Source organism: Pyxicephalus adspersus, chromosome 5, assembly GCF_032062135.1.
Source record: "Pyxicephalus adspersus chromosome 5, UCB_Pads_2.0, whole genome shotgun sequence".
NCBI classification, from domain to species: Eukaryota; Metazoa; Chordata; class Amphibia; order Anura; family Pyxicephalidae; genus Pyxicephalus; species Pyxicephalus adspersus.
Window position 1 is genome coordinate 62,226,669 of NC_092862.1, and position 20,301 is coordinate 62,246,969.

At 38.0% G+C, this 20,301-nt stretch overlaps 1 protein-coding gene across 5 annotated transcripts in view; it reads left to right on the forward strand.

The window, feature by feature from the left end:
* Positions 1-2,828: 2,828 nt before the first annotated feature.
* The window catches only part of MAK (male germ cell associated kinase), a 28,564-nt gene continuing 11,091 nt past the window's right edge, over positions 2,829-20,301 (forward strand). For 2 of the 5 annotated variants that reach the window (XM_072411708.1, XM_072411710.1), the window contains exons 1-9: positions 2,829-2,970; positions 10,759-11,046; positions 11,309-11,363; positions 12,285-12,406; positions 15,543-15,625; positions 16,418-16,550; positions 17,222-17,393; positions 17,477-17,644; positions 19,837-20,124. In XM_072411708.1, coding sequence (XP_072267809.1) covers positions 10,946-11,046; positions 11,309-11,363; positions 12,285-12,406; positions 15,543-15,625; positions 16,418-16,550; positions 17,222-17,393; positions 17,477-17,644; positions 19,837-20,124 — 1,122 coding nt within the window. In that variant the 5' untranslated portion in view covers positions 2,829-2,970; positions 10,759-10,945. Of the gene's footprint in view, positions 2,971-10,758; positions 11,047-11,308; positions 11,364-12,282; positions 12,407-14,077; positions 14,158-15,542; positions 15,626-16,417; positions 16,551-17,221; positions 17,394-17,476; positions 17,645-19,836; positions 20,125-20,301 lie in introns of those variants that run through there. The other 3 variants (XM_072411709.1, XM_072411711.1, XM_072411713.1) reach the window with 3 other exon arrangements.

A 20,301-nucleotide genomic window follows, 5' to 3' on the forward strand; every position in this document is an offset into this window, starting at 1 on the left:
CATGTGTCTATGGACGTTGGGCTCATGTTTTTACTGGGTGGCAATTTGAACAAGGATGGCATATCTGTTTCTGCTAGTCTTTGTAAAGATTACGCCTATATATAGCTACCCTTATATATAAGTCTTCCTACAGACTGGCCTTTAGTGAATGATTTGCCTATGTACATTACAATTGCAGACATGCTGCATTTTGGTAAATTACATGCCACATATAAATAATCAAATTAAACCATTCCTCATCCACAGTAGAAATGTTTTCAGCTTTGCAGTAAGATGGATCTTGGTTTAATTTTTTTCCAGGAGCTTTGTGGTTTATAACAACTTGGTCTCTGGTTTAGTAACCTAATGCCACATTGAAGTCAGAGAACCAGCTGACCAGCATTTTCACAATAAGCAATAGCAGCATATTGTGAGATCATCCATAGCAACGGGGGTGTTTCAAGCAGGAAACAGGGCCAGCAGGTTTAAAATGCATCAAGGGTTTATTTCACTTAATACTAATTCCACACAAAAACAGGCAAAACAAACAGCAAAAAGAAAGCTTTAACTCACTGTTAGTTCCCTTAACTAGCAATCCAGCCCAACCTAGTGCTGTGCAGGACTCTAATGCACTAACCATACATCTTTTGCAACAAAGTCAGTGTCAGTGTCAGTGTCTTTGGTCACCCTTCACCCTTCACCCTTCACCCTTCACCCTGGCCCTCCCCCCAGATCACCAGCCAAGAACAGAGCCCCAGGAATAAGCAGGCTGGGAGTTTATATCCCCAGCCTAATTTGCAGGATGCATTTCAGGTGAGACAGTTACACCTGATCATACACAGGACTCTTTAACTCTTCCAACTGGCCAAGAAGCTCATGGTCATTAAGCCTGGTACTTCAACCCCACCTTCAGGTTAAAGGAAAACTGACTAAACAGAAAAGTACTTTGCGTATAACAAGTGAAATAATGATGCCCTCTGAATAGCAAGAGGTACAGCCTAAAGGCATAATTTAGGCATCACTTAGGCTGGGTACACATGCAAGATTTTTGAAGCCTAAGACAACCACTATCTAACATGCATACAGCAGTCCCCCCTTGTCATTCATCGATCTGCCATGGCCCTACTCAAACTGCCAGCAATCTAACTGACAATCCATTTCTCAAGAGGGGATCATCTAAGGATCACTATCAGTTTTAGGGCTTTTTTGGTCATGGAAGGGAAAGAGATATATATGTGTGATAGAACATTTTTGATAATATCATAGTGAATAAATTACTAGGGGTGTTAACCACATGCGTCCCCTGCTTGCACCTAAATTTTTGTTTGCCTGCACCTCCTAATTCCAGAGAAATTGGATATAAAGTATTGGAAGCAGATAGTTACAAATAATAGAGAAGAGCATTTTGATTGGAATGGGTTTTTATGTTGTAATAAAGCCAAAGTAAAATTGAAAAAGCCAAAGCCAAATGAAAATTCTGGGGCTGTTAGCCACAAGTGTCTTCACGTGTACCTACATTTTTGTTTAGCTATACATTTACAGTTTCAGAGAAGGGAAATAAACAGTTATGTATGACAGGGCAGTGCATTGATTTTTTATTCTCCAATGATGCCATAGTACTAAAGGGTCCCCCACATTCACATATACTGTATTGATGCTTACCTACAGAGAAAATGGGGTTCATGTAAGGCAGGGATGTCAAATTCTGGCCCGCAAGGTGAATTGCATCTGGCCCTCCTGCTACTACCTATTGCAGCAAATGATACTGCTACTGTAATTCCCGGCATCACTCGCATCACTGCGTGGCCCCTGTTGTTCTGTTCCATAGACGCAAGTAATGCCAGGAATTGTAGTCTTGGCATCACTTGTGTCTATGTGACAAGTGAGAGTTCTCTGCCCCTCCCCATCCCGGTCTCATACATCACAGGCGATCGCAAAGGCAAAAGCAAAGGGAAAGGCAAAAGCCTGGCTGCACGTCTACAGGGATGCTGGGGATGTCTTTCTGAGTGAGAAGGCTCCATGTAAAAGTGGGGAGTGGGGTGGGAGGCAGTGAGGATGGGAGGGCAGTCCTTTTTCTTGTGCAGCACATAATTCTCCTATGACAGGTGAACTGTAGCTTTTCTGTCACTATAGTCTTATAGTGCAATGTCTGTGCAATGCTCTGCCATTCAATGTCTCATTAGCTCCAGTCACTTCTGTGTCATACACAGTATATACAGTTTGGTCCATAAATATTTGGACAGAGACAACTTTTTTCTAATATTGGTTCTGTACATTACCACGATTGCAGAAAAATGTGATAATCTGCATCTCCCCGTGGATGAAAAATTGTGTTTCAAGTATTTGAAGCTACCAGTTATGTGTATCAGGACAGTGTGTTTCGATAAGTAGCGCTTTTTATGTTGTACATTATAGTATAATGACAGGTATGTATAAATTTAGGGGCCCCATCCCAATGCTCCTTGCTATGTAAGTAGCTCAGAGGATCTACAATTTGCATTTTGAATTTCAGGCTCCTCGGTGAGCCTGCTTTAGAAACAGATACCCCAATGCTGTATTTCCACTTGTTTTTAAACTTGTGACCTCCATATCTATAAATCCTTTAAAGCTATAGGTGGCTGTTGCGTATTAATAGCCAAGAAGGTCCCTGAACATTTCAAGTCGTTACAACCACTGGAGACATGAAGGTTTGCACACAGTTGTTAGGCTACAGTAAATGACATGCAGCCTTCACAGCTAACACGCTGAGCTGACAATGACGTCATTATACACGCCCGTTTGTGCACGCCCCTAGTGTAGTACAATTTCAAGAGGCCGCTCAGTACTCGGTGTCTTTCTCCGCCCTTTTTCAGGGAGAGCTTTACCAGTGTGGCCCCTCCCACCTGCGCTGTATGATGTTGCCAGGGAGACGAGTCACACATTGCGAGGTACAGGAGAAGTGAGGTGTGAGTCATGTGACTGTAGAGCGCCCCTCAAGCTCAGAAGCAACAGGTGAGAGGAAAATATGGGGCTGATGGTTGTGTTTTATTTCCTGTGTCTGTGTGCAGCTCGTATTGTACAGAACTGTCTGTAATTTCCAAGCGATTGTGCTGTGCGGTGTTCTCAGTTTACACGGACTGGATGTCCTTTGTATTTATTTACTTTTTGTTAATTGTTTATGTTTTTTTTATTACCATATACACTTCAATATTGTTTACTGAAGACCTTTATGTACTTAACAACCCTAAACCCACCCCTTCCCCCCTTAAGTAGATAACACTAATATTTCCTGTTCCTATAAAGAAGAATGACTGTTCTAGATGTACCGAATAAAACACTTTTGAATAAGGGGGAGTTGTAGTATAAATGCCCCTTTACTTGTTGGGGGAGTTGTAGTATAAATGCCCCTTTACCTGGTCGGGGGTTGTAGTATAAATGTCCCTTTACCTGTTGGGAGGGAGTTGTAGTATAAATGCCCCTTTACCTGGTGGGGGGGTTTGTAGTATAAATGTCCCTTTACCTGTTGGGAGGGGGAGTTGTATAAATGCCCCTTTACCTGTTGGGGGGTTGTAGTATAAATGCCCCTTTACCTGTTGGGGGGTGTAGTATAAATGTCCCTTTACCTGTGGGGGGGAAGCGGGTGTACATCTCTGATATCACAGGGATGCACTATGATGATGTCATCTTTAGTAGTCACCATAAAATGTTCATTGGAGTCAGTAGCAAGCTTTGCCAGCAGCATGGAGATCCCTAATACCAGAATATGTGTATAGGGTTGTTAGGTGTTTGTCCAGCTCAGCTTGCACACTTTATATGTCTTTCTCTTGGGTTGATATGAGTGGGCTTTTTACTTTCTGGTTTCTTTCTTTCTTTTTTGTTTACTCTCTGTTCCTTTCATTGTTTACTAGGCACATTTTGACTGCTTTGCTGAAAAAAAAATGTACGGTAGTTTAAGCTTAAATTATACTCAAAGCTAACGGTAGCAAAGTGCCCTGTATCCCTCTATACTCTACTTGGTTCTGTACTGAGATTTATGGGCTATTTGGACCTGCAGTGAAAAGCAGCGGTTTGATGTCGGCTGAACCGCAATCCAACCTCTCCTATTCAAGTGCCACAGCAGATTGCAGAGCTGTTTCCAAAAAGTCGCTTTTTGCTGCACAGTTGTTATTTGAAGATTTGCACCTCAGCCACATACAAATCTAGTTACCCATAGTGTGGTTTGCCGACACACTGAAGCAGTTTGTTGTGTGTGTGCACAGAGCTGCCAGCCACGGTTGTGAAAGGGCCTTTTGAACACAGATGGCTTTTGCTGTGCTCTAGAAGATGTATTATGCCCTGTGTTACCACTGCAACATGTAGTAAAAGTACAAATAGTGAATAAAACTCCCCCAGAGTGCACACCACCTGGTCAGATACTTATCCCCCTCCACATTCCCACAAATATCATACATGTACAGCTCTGCCAAGTGCTGGAGAGCCTTTATTTCCAAAATACCACATTGGGTCTTCTTCTTACTAAGCTGGCTTGACGTGGCCCCCATTCAGCCCTTTGGTTGATCTAGAGGTAGCAGTAAGTATAGATTACCTACAGAATTGAAATGCCCTTTAAACTGTTTAAGGACAAAGGACAGAAAAAGGCCCATGGTACAATGAACCACCACTCTACATGGTAGTTGTGAATCAGCAGAGAAGACTTATTCATTATTACAGTATGAGCTTCTGACTTGATAAAGGATAATTTGCTGAAGGAGATAATCTGCTTGTCCTGCATCCACAAAAAATGGCCCAAACCCCACCCCCTGTAACTAATGTTTTCGTGTTCCCACTCCCTAAAAAAGTGCCCAAAACACCTAATTTAGTGGCCATGTGAGTCTTTAGTCTTCTCTTTTACTTATAAGTTGTAAGGTACTTCTTTGGACGCACACATCAGAATCCAGATATAAAAAGATTTGATGTATAATAAAATCATTATTAACAGCTTCAATATTTTGTCTATGTATTTTATTACTGGTGGTGTAGAATATATAGAGAACTCTGTCTGGTTTCGGCTAAATATACATGCAATGATATATATACATATTTTTTTTGTCTTCTGTTGATTTAGACTTTCGACAGTAAAATTGGGCACAAATGATACACTACCTCTGATTATTAAATGATAATTGTGCAAGCTCAGTGCTTCTTCATCCATTTGACCATGCATTTTTCCATAAAAGTGTATATATGAACATGTGGTATGTTGTCCTCTATTTGTCCTTTAGATAATCATCCTAATCTTATGTAAAGCGATTACTGTTTTGTGTGTCATTATGTCTGACGACAGACTGATCTCAATTGGATTTTCTTCTCATCACAGCTGATTAGTAGAATAGCCCAATTTTATAAAGTGAATGCATAATGCAGCACAGTTCCTCTCATATAGTCTATAACATGAGGCCTTCCATAGACAGCTCCATTTAAAGTATTTTCTGTAGTTTTGACTATGCTAATCACTAAGGGAGACTTGTCCTAGTGTGGTCACTTTTAATAAAATCTACAGGCTGCTGTTCTGATGCAAGGTGTATCTGTTTTTCTATAGTCAGTTTGGCAAATGGCAACAGTGCCCATCCTAATTGACAGCAAGAAGTGGTTTAATGAGTACTAACTACCCCTTGCCACTAACACCACCACTACTGAACAGGGCTTTTACAATCACATGAACTCTAACATATATAGAAGCACCAATGATGTGGAAGTCATCTTTCAATCTTATACTTCACATAAGCTTTAACAAATGAAAACACATGCATGTATATAGGAATTGTTAAACCCTCAAAAATATTTGTAATATAAAAAAATAATTTTGGGATCTCAGCTCTGCTGTATGGCTACAGAGCATAACATGTAGACTTACCTTCTGCACATGTGGTCTAATATTGAACATTGAACCCTTTTAATCTAAAAACTGTCAAAAATGAGATTTAATATTGCATCCTAGAGACATCCATAAATGTGACCTAAAAAGTTTTTTGGTTGTGTAATGAACTTGCTGTTCTTTATAAAAGTCTTCGCTTGAAAGTCAAATCTAACCAGGTAGATTATCTGACAGAACACCCTGCAATAAGAAATTCAGTTTTGGTGGGGACCCCCTAGGGGTTAATTACTTCTAAAAGGATGCAGACACAGCATCTTTCCTCATTAGAGCAGGCAAAATGCACTAGCTAATTATAATGAATTAGTTACTCCCATCCAGGATTATGTTTGCAAAGGACAAGCTGAAACAGATATTTCTTCAGGACAAATAAAGGTGAGATTTCTCGCAATAGATCACCCTGGGAGGATTGTTTTTTTTCTCAATTAAAATGATTGATCTTGGAATTAAACGCCTACATGGAGTTAGTCTTTTCAAACTAGAATGCATTCTGCACCAAGAACAAATGAAATTGATGTTCTGCTTTATTCTTTGTACAGGTGAACTGATAAATATTATAACACTGCATCACTTGTATTACTTTGGGGTGTTGCCATGGTCACCCATGCTTGCTGTTTGATAAGAATATATAAATACTTAGAAGGCCTTGTTTATTTTAACAACAGTTTTACCTTACCTTGTGTATTTTATATATATTTTAGACCTGTTTTTTTTACCTGCTGTAGACATCCAGAAGTCCTGAGACTGCTGGAGGGTGCCTCCATCTTGAATGTGATGGCAGCAGCGTAAGAGCTGTCACTTAAGTGACATTCTATTGTATTATCTTTGCTTCTTCTTAACAGCTAAATAAACAAGTTGGTAAGAGGTAGGGTGAAAAAGCTGGGCCAACACAGACAGGTATTAGACACTCAGAAAAGAGTTGAGGGCTATGCTGTGCACAATGAAGGGGGCTATGATAGGGAATTAACTCTTCTGAAGTTGTCAAACTTGCGAACTAGTCCAGAGGCATGTTGCAAGTGAAATAAAAAAAAAAATTACAAAGGAAAACACTGTGAAGTAAGCGTAGTAGTAGTCAGGACCCATATTTGTTATTGAGCTTTCTTTACCTACAGTATTTACGTGTATGTTTTCTATTCTCTATATGACCAAAGAGCAATGTGTAATGTTTACTACTGGATTATTCAGCCACAAGAACACACTGTAACATATAATGACAAGGATAATTAAAGATTACGTCCATGCCAAGTTACTTAGGATATCAGCAAGGTAAAGATAACATCATATATTGTAACTTTGTCTAGCTGGTGTAAGTCTATTAGCCAGCGCCTGAGTGAGCACAACTAGGTCACAGCCGGGACTTAAAGTTCAAGACCATAATACAGCTTGTAAGAATACAGAATACAGAAGTAGTACAGAAAGTCATTTTTTGTAGAAGGGTAGAGATACTAAATAATATGGCAATGAAACATTTCCATCATAGTATACAAAGTACAGCGTGGAAAGCATTCCAGCTGCATTTTGTGTATGCAAACGAAGGCTAAAAGTTGGCATACTTATTCTGGTATATAGTAAATATCCTTTACTGTAATTTTCTAAATATCTTACTCTTTCATTTGAAACACTTAAATATACAGATGATAAATCTATTTTTATCTACTGAAGAAACTGTTGGTAGCAGTGAAAGTTAAAAAAATACCTTGCTGTAATGAAAACTGTAACGATAACGTATTACTCCCCAGTCCCTGTGCTCGCGTCATGATCTTGGTGCGAAATCTTCTCCATCAGACATTTCTAGGAGTGTCAACTTCGTCCTCTGTTGTATATGCCATGGTGCTTACTTTACAGGCCCTACTTTGTTTTTAGTACAGTACTAATGAAGGGGTCTATAGATCAAATCAATGGGTTCAGCATGGGACTAGGCATTCAACACACCTAAAACATGTTGGACTGGAAGGAGTCTATAAGCAACAGTTTCTCTGGGATCCCAGAGATTGGCGGTATGCATACAAACACATGTAACTTGGCATCAAATTGTATTTAGTTGGTCTGAATAATATAAGTAGGGCATGGTAAATATTTGAGGTTCCCCATGTTTTCTTCTATTGATCTGTGTATTGAGGTCAATAGAAATCAGTTGAAATACATGCATTTCATGTGCTGTAAGTACATGGCTACTGAGATCTGCACAACCATCCACACAAACTCTACAATTTAACACACTGCTAGGTACTTATTATAAAAAATGTCCTCCCATTTTGAATGTAAATGGCCCCCAGCACCAATACAGCAATCAGACATGTCCCTGCGCTGCAATCACCAGGGAGCACAAGAGTTGATGATTACAGAGTTGTGGTAGTTACTCGGAGGGGGTGAGAGGACAATGGCTGGATTGCTTCCCTCACAGAAAAAGCAGAGGTCTTTAGCTATGTATAGACTTTTGCTGCCTGGGATAAACTTTTCTGATTGCGTTGGGTGAAAATATACCATCTGTGCAGCTGTCTATAACATTGTTTCCGTGATTCTGCTGGATCACTAAATAACTGAATAAACTGAAAGGAGTGATTGCTACACAGCGGACCACCACCTGTTAGTTCAACTCATTCTCCATAGAAAAAACTGCACCGTCCTTGCAGGTCTCGTTTAATCCTAATATTGCTGGGATGATCAGTAACAATCATTTCCAGTGACTATAATTGGAATATAATTATTGGCTGTCTGTACTACAGATGTGTTTTGTAGCACACTTAGAAAAATTATATAGTTTATGTGGAAACTACAATTGTTCTTTATAGATACATAATTTCCCTAGTAGTTAAGAAACTTGAAATTTATTACAGCTGAACTCCAAGAAGGTATGTTCATGCCAAACAATACATATACAGTGCTCAACCCAGAAATGTATTTAAGCTGGGTGGTAAGAAATTGTCGACGGGTTGTGGCCCCTGTATTGCGACCCAACTCATGAGTAACCACCCAAAAACAGCCGGGTGGTTGCTGAAAAGTGCTGGGCGGTGCCCCCGGCTAAAAGGGGCTGGAGAGAACACCGATATGTGTCGATGTTAAGTGGTTCATTTAATTTCTGGTATTGTTCATTAGAAAATATTATATGAATGTGGAACTTTAAACAGCAGGACAGTTGATAGTTGTATGTTTTTCATTGATGGCCAATTATATCTAAAAGTTGTAGCAATTAAAGTTTTAAATCAAGTATAATAAAGACTTAGTGCAGTATTCCCCACTTTGCCTGGCCCATACCCTAAGCTAAACTTACTGAGATCTGACAGCCACAGTTCTGCAGCTTGTATATATTCAGCACCACAGTCTTCATTGTCCTAGTTCTGTGTGTCCATGCTAACGATTGGATATTGATAGGTGGATATTGGTGAAGGGGAGGTCGGTTAGTTTTAAGGGAAAGGGCAAGCTGCAGTGTAATGATGTATCTGATTGGATATACACCGAAGGCTTGGTAAGATCTGACTAGTGTTTGGCCAGCATCAGTAAGCCTTTGTGAAATAGTAGAACACAGCTCCTTGTCATGCTCCCTCTCTCTGTGCCTTGATTGACAAATCGCTTCCACTGTTTAAGTGAATAAACAAGAAACACTTGGTCACTGTTCTAGTGTCCGACTTCTTTTTAAACAATGGCTGGAATGTGTTTTTTGGTCTGATGTGATTTGTTTACAGTGTATCTTGGCATTTGTCATCTGAGCACCTTCATTGGATTCTTAAGCTATGTACACATGTCCAATGTTTCTCGTCCGATATCGGACGACAACTGGCCGTGTGTTCAGCACCCGTTGTCCATTGTCCGAATGACTGTCCTGGCAGATCCACGGACGATGCACAACGAACGATCCTAATGCAAGGGACGACAATAATTGCACGTGTGTGTGCAGCTTTAGATTGTAGATTGGTGGCTGTTATAAATGGACTACATTAGAACCAAACCCATGCAAGTAGCTAAATGTACAGAATAGATACAAGAGAGATGTTTTTACCTGCCTGCCCTCCAGTCTATGCATCAATTTTTTTAGCCTCATACTTGGTAGCAATTGAGTGCATCAGCACATCTGATTGTCTTCCTGTGCTGTTTCTTCCTTACACATTCTGAGCTCTGCTGCAAATCAAAATCACATACAAATTGGTATACTGTTTGAATTTATAAATATATAAATAGGACCATATTTTTTCATTATTATAATAATGAATAGAGGGCAGTAATAATGTGTGTGTGTTTTTATGTTTGCTTGGAGTTTAAAGCTAAAAGCTTACAGTTGTCATGGGGCACCTCTCTGCCTGTGAGAATTAGCCTTAAGTCTTTCTAAATGGCTTTTGACTATTGAAGTGATTTTTTTTCCCCCCTCTCCATTACCTTAGTGACCTAGTTCACAGCGCAGTGTCATTTTTACTTTGAGAGAATTCAAGAAGTAAAAATTTGTATTCTTAGAGCTTAATTTACAGTAGCCATTTTATGAGCTCCTACAAATTGCAGCACAATAAGGTAAGGTGTCCATGGGTGGTAATTTGTTGTGTTTTAGGTTTGTGTTTGGAACTCATCACAAATGCAGGTCATTGTGCACTGCACATTGTAGTTCAGAGGCTTTGTTTGACCTGCTTTGTCTAGCTCTGCATTTCATTGAATGCAACATATCCTTCTAAGGTTTATTTGATCCACAGGAAAAGCGGGTCAAATACAGCTGATTCTTGTCATATGGTGTGTTTGCCATACAGTCACAAAATATGTTTGTTATTTAAATGCAAAAACATAATTGACCAGAAAATTATCTAACCCAGCCATCTTTTTTTCCACATACCAATAAAAATAGAGCAGGTAACAATTGTATGACATTATGCTGACTTTTTACTTTTTTTTTCTTTTCTCCCTTTCAGATACTATTTAGAATGGCAGAATCAATGGACTTGGATTTATTTTCCGTCTTCGTCTTGTCATTTTAACACAGAGATACAAAATGTTCCCATTCATATTCTTTTCAGTCAAATAAACTATTCAACTGTTATTAGTGGTTGATTACAGACAAACTTTTACCATCCAGGAATTAAAAACTACAGTCTCACAATGAATCGGTACACAACTATGAAACAGCTTGGAGATGGTACATATGGAAATGTACTGATGGGGAAAAGCAATGAGTCTGGAGAACTGGTGGCCATCAAAAAGTAAGCATGTTTTGGAGGTAGAAGGGTCAATAGTGATTTTAGTGTCAGTGCTGTGTTGTGTGTTTTCCCTATTCAAAGCAATGCTAGACTTCAATTATCAATGTTCCCTTTACATAAACAGTCTTGCCAAACAACCAACCAAACAAATTCGAACCTGCATTGAAAAATAATAGTAGGAGTATAGAGCTTTTTATTCAACATTAGAGGCATTTTGATAAATAAGACAGATTATAAGTGGTTGTTTTTGCTTTTTATTTTACAGGATGAAAAGGAAGTTCTATTCTTGGGATGAATGTATGAATTTAAGAGAAGTAAAGGTAGTATCATAGAAGAAACTGCATTTTAGTTTGGTCTACATATAGTTTTAATTTACACGGTCAAGAAGTTTGCTTTTACTGCATTTCCTTATTTTTTTTTAGCAAGATACAGAACTATTTCAGGGAAATTTCTATCATTTTCTTTTATGATCTATTGTATTGTGCACCTGATTTTTTTTTTGTCATAAACGTATATAAATATCTTATGCCTTTTTATCTGCCATGACCACCTTGCTAACATTAGCACAAACTAACTTTAGATATATATATATATATATATTTATTTACACACACACACACACACATACATATTTGCACTCGTCAGCTAAGTTATTAGGTACCCCTCTTCAACTGCTTGTGAACACAGTTAACTAATCAGCCAATAACATGACAGCAATTCCATGCATCATGCATGTAGAAATAGTCAAGATGACCTGCTTAACTTCAAACCAAGCATTAAAAAGGTGAATAAAAGTGATTTAAGTCATTTTGAATTTTGCAATGTAATAGGCACTAGGTTAACTGGTCTGAGTATTTCAGAAAATGCTAAGCTAGGGTTTACAAAAAATGGGTTGAAAAAGACAAAATATCCAGCAGTTTTCTGGGTGAAAATGCCTTGCTGATGCCAGAGGTCAGAGGTGAATGGCCAGACTGGTTCCAGCTGATTGAATGGCAACAGATAATCAAATAAGCACACGTCCAGGTACCAGCTCACCCGAACAAATCTGTGAGCGCTCCATTTTTGGCCAGGTGACACAAAAGGGAAAAAAAAGTGTTTAAACTGACATTGACCCTGTGGATTAATGTGTACATATGAAGTTTATATATTTCCATGTGCACATACAAATATAAGTTCTTTGTACTAAGTTTTTAGTGATATATAGGAAAATATCTCTCAATACTTTTTTATTGTTTTGACAGTCCCTGAAAAAACTTAATCACATCAACGTGGTCAAGTTAAAGGAGGTTATCAGAGAAAATGATCAACTCTATTTCGTATTTGAATATATGAAGGAGAATCTTTATCAGCTGATGAAAGAGAGGTAGGATCAATCGTATATTCCACTCTACTGATCAAATGAGGTTAACTATTAATATTATTTTTACCTAGTTTATTTCTCACAAAGCAACTAATTTACTGCTGAGCGTACCCTTACACTTTTGCCTTACACAGGTATTTTTCACATGCTCCCCTGTCACCCAATAAAACCCTGAAGAAAACCTTAAATCTACTAATTGTGTGGAAACATGATTTTTCTCCCCCTCCTCCCACAATACAGCTCTCAGGTGCCTAAGTGGCCTATTGATAGGTCCTGACAATGTAATATGGAGGCAGGTAGAAGATCTTTAGCCTAAGTAAGCTCCAGCCTGATCATGAGATTTCATAGATATTTTGAAGGAGACTCCAGTGGGTGAACAGGTAAGTGGGACAATAGGTAGAAAGTAAGCTCCAGCAGCAACCGCACCTCCTCAATAGTAAACAGTTTAATTTGCTCTCAAATTGGAAGTGGTTTTGTTCATTTAAAACTCAAGTATTCAATAACCAATAGCAGACCAGCCATGTTACCCTTTTGGAGGATTACTTAGATTACCTGTTTTTTTAGTTCCAACCACATGGCACTGAGTGTATTTAACTAATAATGCCCGCCTCCAGAAGCTAAGGATAAAGAATAAATTTAGTGTACCCTACATTTTATTATCAGCCTAGTTCCCTGTGTTATTAACCCTATAATCCAAAAAAAAATACAAAATAGGATGAGACCTTGTTAAACTAACTTTCAACTGAAAGGTAAAGCAATTATAACATGTGAACCCCTAAATTCCATATAAAGTTGACTTTAGGGACTATTTATAAAATGGTTTATCTGACATTCAGCAAATATTCTCTGGTGAAGAAAATTCCGGGTCCATGGTTTTCAATGGCAACAGTCAATTCTCCACCAGAGAATATTTTAATTCTTAATTAAAGCATTTTTGGATAATTATTTTTAGGAGTTTGTGGTCATATGTACCAAATAATGGCTGTCTTGGCATATTCTTATCGATGTACAGTTAGAGATACATCTAACAAGTGTCTTTGATTTCAGATTGCTTATCAAAAACATGGGCAAAATAATCAAATAATTTAGACAAGTAGTACTGGTGCTTTGTGTAGTATTGGTAATGGTTGCTAAGCATGTAGCCATAGGCCTAGCAAATATGGCAAATGCAGCTACTCTATGTACCCTAAAGGTGCGTACACACTTCCAATTTTTATCGTTCCAATCGAACGACGAACGATCGATTGGGCAAAAAATCGTTCGTAAAAAAGTAACCAACGACGCCGACGAACGAGGAAAGTCGCTGGAAACGAACGACCGGACCGACGGATCGGATTGGACGACGATCGTTGAACATCGTTCGTGTGTACGGTCGTTCGTTGATCGCCCATGTTCAGAGCATGCGTGATGAACGAACGTCCGTTCACTTTCCTGTCGTGCACATAGTTCCTCTATCGCTCAAACGATCGTATCTATTGTGTGTACAATATCTACGAACGATCGTGTCGTTAACTCTATGTGCAGGATCGGTGCTATACGATCGTTCATATATATCGTGCATGAACGTTCGTCGTTCGTTTTCCAACGATAATAATTGGAAGTGTGTATGTAGCTTAAGACTTTACACTAGCTCCTTTGTATCATTATTGAAGTGTTTAATTTGTCTTTTCACAGAAATAAATTGTTTCCCGAGTCAGTCATCAGAAACATAATGTATCAGATTTTACAAGGCCTAGCTTTTATCCATAAGCACGGTAGGTTTACAAATTTAGAACTAACCTCTGTATTGGTTTCTATTGAGAATGTATATTCCCCATTTGATTTTTATTTTATTTAAAAAGGGATAGACAGGAGAAAGTGAATCTACCGGCTACACATGCAAAGCAGCCATTGTCTTATCTAAAAGCGCTACTGCCTTTACTGAGACAGTGAAGTTGATTTACTAAATAAATAGAAAAGTATTTTATGGAATGTGGTATGTGCAAAACCTCTTCAGATACCGTTTTTTTGTTAGTTGTCATTTAGGTGGAATTTTGCCAACCAGTGCCTATTTTCTGAGTATAGTGTCAAAAAATGTAAAGTTGTGTTATAAATGATGCCAAACTATACATAATTTACTTATACTGTTCTTTTTCTTGCTTCAGCATGCAGAAAGGGTCATTGATACCATTTGGATGAATAGTAGGCAGATGCTACTTTGCCTTATAGGTCATTGTCACAATGGTCCTGGTTTATTTAAGCTCTCAAAGCCTGGAACTGATAGACAGTTTTTGGTGAAACTAGATGATCCGGTAAACCTGGTACAGATCTGGTCCAGAATTGAAAACATTTGCCAATAAGTGATTTAAGAAGATAAGGAGAAGATGAGGAGAGAAAAGTGGCTCTTTAAGGCAGTATTATTATAAAATCGATTAAAATCTTTTTTCTTTATATTTAATAAAATAAATGTCTTAACATACATACATATAATGTTTTAGTACTCTGACATTATGAATCTAGATACATTACATTGGTTTGGGTATAATGTACACCAAACCCCAATGAAGTGAGGGTCAATATAGGTGATTTTCTTGTTAATGGTCTCTCCTGACGCCTTTCGTCCTCGTGGGCTTCCTCAGGGGAGTTCAGACCTTGGTATATTGACCAGAGTACTAAACCTTATATGTATGTATGTTAAGACATTTTTATTTTATTTTATTGAATATAAATAAAAGATTTTAATCAATTTTATAATAATACTGCCTTAAAGGGCCACTTTTCTTTTCATCCTCTTCTAATCTTTAGATGTTTAGGCCCGGCAACACTACCTAAGTAGTCATGAATCCTATCTCTTAGAAACTGATCACATACCAAACTTTCTAAGTGATTTAAGAAACCCATTCTAGGTTTTCTGGATCACCCAGGTTCACCCATGATAGTCTATCGTCTTTAGTCTTGGGCTTTGATAAATCAGGCCCAATGTATTGAAACATTTATTTTGCCATTTAAACAAAGGATACAGATATCCCCAAGAATAGAGTTTTGTGTTTTTTGATAAGACTTTTAAATGGTATCAACTGGCCTTTTGATTTTCATTTTCTTTTCATTCCTGTTTGTTCTGTTTTTCTGCTACTGCTTTCCCAAATCACACTCTTGGCAGAGAGAATAAGATGTTCACAGAGAGCGAAATAAGGAACATTATGTTTCAGGTGCTTTCAGGCTTAGCTTTTGTACACAAGCATGGTAAGCGTTTAGAGTGCTTTTTTCATTTGTGTACTGCTTTAGTATTAGTTATTGAAGTTTTGTTTTTTTTATCATTGTATGCTTTATTATGTGCTATGCCTTTTTATTACTGCTGTATTGTTAGAACTTCAATAGGGTATTGCTTTATGAAATATATTTGTAATAGTTTAGAACTTTATGTAGAAAAACAACCTTCCTTTCATAACCTTAGGTCATTATTAGAACGTCTTAAGATCCTTTCCTACATTTTTAATGTGGATTTGTCCATTTTGAAATTTCTATAGTGCTATTATTTTATTTATTTGTATTTGAGACCTTGCCAACAGACAATCAACAACAGCCTTGCCATAGGAATATATCTGCATGTAACATATTTTATACATTACCTACCTATAAAATCCTCCTTTGTGTAGACGTCCAAATGCTAGAGATTGGCGCTATCATGTATTTGATGGCATCGGCCCCAGAAGACTCTGAGCTGTCTGTTAAGTATTCCCCCTTGTTTTTTCCAAGGGAGGTACATAAAAGGTTAGGTAAGTAGGTGATTATGTGCTGGCTCATCATCGCTGCCTCCCCAAAGTATTTAGACACTACCAAAACCGGTGATCAACAGAAGACGGCTCTGCTGTGCAAGGAGGGCTGTAATAGAGAATTAACACTTCTGTAGTAGTCATGTGACTAAAAATAAGGCATTTATGGAAAGGGAAAACACTCAAGTAGGGCTGCATTATTTTTTATTGTTAAACATGCACATGTTCCTTACTCATACCTTGTCTTCTTTTACTGTAACAGGGTTTTTTCATCGAGATATGAAGCCTGAAAATCTTCTTTGTATGGGTCCAGAGCTTGTGAAAATAGCTGATTTTGGCTTAGTGAGAGAACTGCGATCTCAGCCTCCCTATACAGATTATGTGTCTACCCGGTGGTAAGTTTATGGAAATTTGGAATTGTAATGCAAACATTAGTGTATCTATTATGTTCAGTAGATTGAAAATACAATAGAAATGATTTCTTACAAAGCATTACATGTGATTACTTTTTTAGAGATTTTAGAGATTGTGTAATACTTAGCTGACTCAAGTTAACCTATATTTTTCAGAAGCATACTGAACCTATTTCCTCTGTAACCCACACCCAGAAAGATCCCAGTATTTGGGGTATGTAGGTATATGAGACATTCCCCCTGCCTCATTATCATGCAACACATGTCATGGGGGAGCATGTATAGATTTGTGTAAATTTCAACTTGGTAAGTCAAACTTTAACAGCCTGATGAGTGGTGGTGGAGTTTGGAAAGTTAGATACAACCAGACTCTGGTCCCTCCATTAAAGTAAAACTTGTCTTTGCACATCTTTGTTATCCAAAAGCAATTGTTCATATTTGGAAAGACAAGTGCAATCCTCTGCTTCCTGGAATCACTTTGTTAATTTAATTGAGGTGAACCCTGACCTTAGATATTCATCTTGTTCTTTATCAGTATGTCAGTTCCACCTGTTTTTGGACTGCCAATATTGTGTGGTATTAGCTGTGTTCTCCACACAGGAATATATTGTGCTGACATTTGTCCAACTGTAGATCTGTTATTTTCTTTACAGGTACAGAGCTCCAGAAGTATTGCTGAGATCATTAACGTATAGCTCTCCCATAGACATATGGGCAGTTGGGAGTATTATGGCTGAATTGTATACCCTTAGACCTCTCTTCCCTGGAACAAGTGAGGTTGATGAGATCTTTAAAATTTGCCAAGTTCTTGGTACACCAAAGAAAGTAAATATTTTGTTCCATTTTTTCACACTTTCATGTGATATCCGGCATTTTACACAAATTAAAACATTACTTTTACTCTACAGAGTGACTGGCCTGAAGGATATCAACTTGCATCAGCTATGAATTTCCGTTTTCCACAGTGTGTCCCTATAAATTTGAAAACTCTGATCCCCAATGCCAGTGAAGAGGCATTAACACTAATGCGAGACATGCTACAGTGGGACCCCAAGAAGCGCCCCACAGCTAGTCAGGTATTTAGGATTTTTACAGCACTCTAACTCACTCACAGTACTGTATTTATAGGGGACAGTGATGTCATCCTGGGACAGGAAGTGTGTTAGAGGTACAGGGGTCTCCCCCTGTTAGAGGAAACTTAGAACATTGCCGACTGATAACTTTGCTGTAAATTAAGTTATCAGCTCACTAAATTTCTGGCATAATTAACAGTTTTTTGCCTTTATCTAACATGCTTTAATTAGTATGTTTAAAGATTTAAACTAAAGAAGTTCATTGTTAGGTAAAATTGGGTTTAGGTCTACTTAGGGATAGCGAAAATGATCTACTTTAACCCCCCCTAGCGGTAATCCCAAGTTTGACTCGGGGTGGCTTGTACATGCAAAAAGCGGTAATCCCGAGTCACACTCGGGGTAACTTTAGAAGCCCCTCTTACCTTTGCCCCGCGCTCCAGCGGCGATCTGATGGTCCCGCTGTAATCTGCTTTTAAATACCACCCAGGTCCCGGCCACGCCGCTGCTTGCATCAGCAGTGAGATGCCCAGCACAATGCAGGACTTCTGCATTGTGCTTCACATCTCACTGCAGATGCAAGCAGCAAAAGCAAACCCCTGGTCACCCCCGGAATTTGGTTTTACTGCTCGGATCTGCAGTGAGATGTGAAGCACAATGCAGGACTTCTGCATTGTGCTTTGCATCTCTCTGGAGATGCAGAGCAGCAGCTCCAGTGTCTGTGTGAAGCAGGCGGGACATCCCCACTCGCATCACCCGGGAGGATGAGTCAACTTCCGGGTGATGCAAGTGGTGATGTATTGGGGGGTGTGTCTGGGAGGAAAATTTAAAAACAGATTACAATGTAATCTGCTTTTAAATGGTTTTTGCAGTACAAAAACACCACACAACATGAAATAAAAATACAGTTTAAAGTACATTTTTAATTTTTTTTATTTTATTTTAGGATTACATTGTTGTCTATTATTTCATTATTTTTTAAAATTATTATTTAGAAATATGTATTATATTATAATTTATGATTATAATATAATTAATAAATATAATTATCATACCTGGGAGTTAATCCTAAGAATTACAGGCCCACAATATAAACAAAAATTTCTATGCAAAAAAAAAAATAGGATCGCTTTTTGCATAAAAAAACTGACAGAATTAGAACGCTAGGGTGGTTAATGATTATTCTGACTGCTGCTTTCAAGCTTATAACAGGCTTTTTGCAAACCTCAGTATTGGCATGGCCACTAAAAGGTAGAAGATTCATGTTCACCACTCCCAGACTGAAGGGTGCCTTAAGGTTTTGAAAAAATGCAGAATGCTTTGTAAATTGTTGCTGTAAACATTTGTATTCAGGCCAGGTATGAACTACCAAAAGGTACAATTGCTTTGATTGAACTCAGATAAAATTATTGTTGCTCAACTACTTTAGTTTAAAAAAAGGTCTGGGAGTTTTGATATCCTTTTTAAATCACTTAACATGAAAAAACTGTTTTAAAGTAACAATGTGATATAAATTGTGAGCATCATCATTAAATAGTGTTTGTATTTTTCCCATGCGTTTCCTTTTCTGGCCGTTTGGCTGCTCTGTAACATAATATGCCATAACAACATCAATTCAACTTTAATTGAATGCCAAATATTGTTCATTTATTGTTCCCAATATGAACACGAAATCAATAGATAAATGTATTTCTCTTTTGTCTCTTATCATATGATTGAATTTGTATAATTTAGGCTTTGCTGTTATTGTATAGCCAGAGTAACACTGTAGAATAAAAAAAAAAGTGAACTTTAAAAAACTCCATCACAAGAAAAAATCTTGAAAAACAAGAGATTACAAAAATAGGAAAATATAGGAAACATAGGAAAATATCTGTAAAATATCTGTAGTATATGAAAAGTGGATGTTGCCTGGTAGGAGCTTTCATGTAATACTTTGCTCCAAATGTAATACTAATGCTCCAAAGTTACAGTTAGACAAATGAAACATTTTGTCTTCTTGAAACTTCAGAGCTTTTTAATAAGTGATTGGTCACTGATGATTTATTTAATCTTTTTGTGTAAATATTTGTTTGAACTACTGCAATTTACAATAGTATCTGTTTGTTTAAAAAGCCAATGGAGGTGGACATTTTAGTAATTGTGTGACTTTAGAACAATAAAAATGGATGAAAATAATCTTTTCTCATTGTATGAAGGCTTTAAGGTACCCATATTTTCAAGTTGGACAAGCACTGGGCCCTCCAGCACAAACTGTAGAACAGAAAAAGGCTGTAAATAAGCCAGCACAGTCTATTGAGCAATCATCTGAGATAAAAAAGCAATCTCCCTCTTCTCCTAATGTACCAGAGAAGACATCTAATGACTCACCTGCTCCACACAAGCCCCTCCAGCAAATACATCTGCCACAAAGCATAGCTGACAACCAGCTTCCATCCAGGCATCCTCCGATGACTCTACCCAGCATCAGCAAAACCATTTCACCAGTAAGTAACTAGTGAAGGTCTGTGGCACACTTTGTGATGTATGGATGTGCCAAAAAATTCCTAACTTCCTGTTTGAACTGACAGCAAAGTGCCTCTGCTGCATTGAAAATTGTACTAGAAAACCACTATATATCGCTATGGAGAAGGTGAGTTGTTCCATAGTTAAGCAGGGTAAAA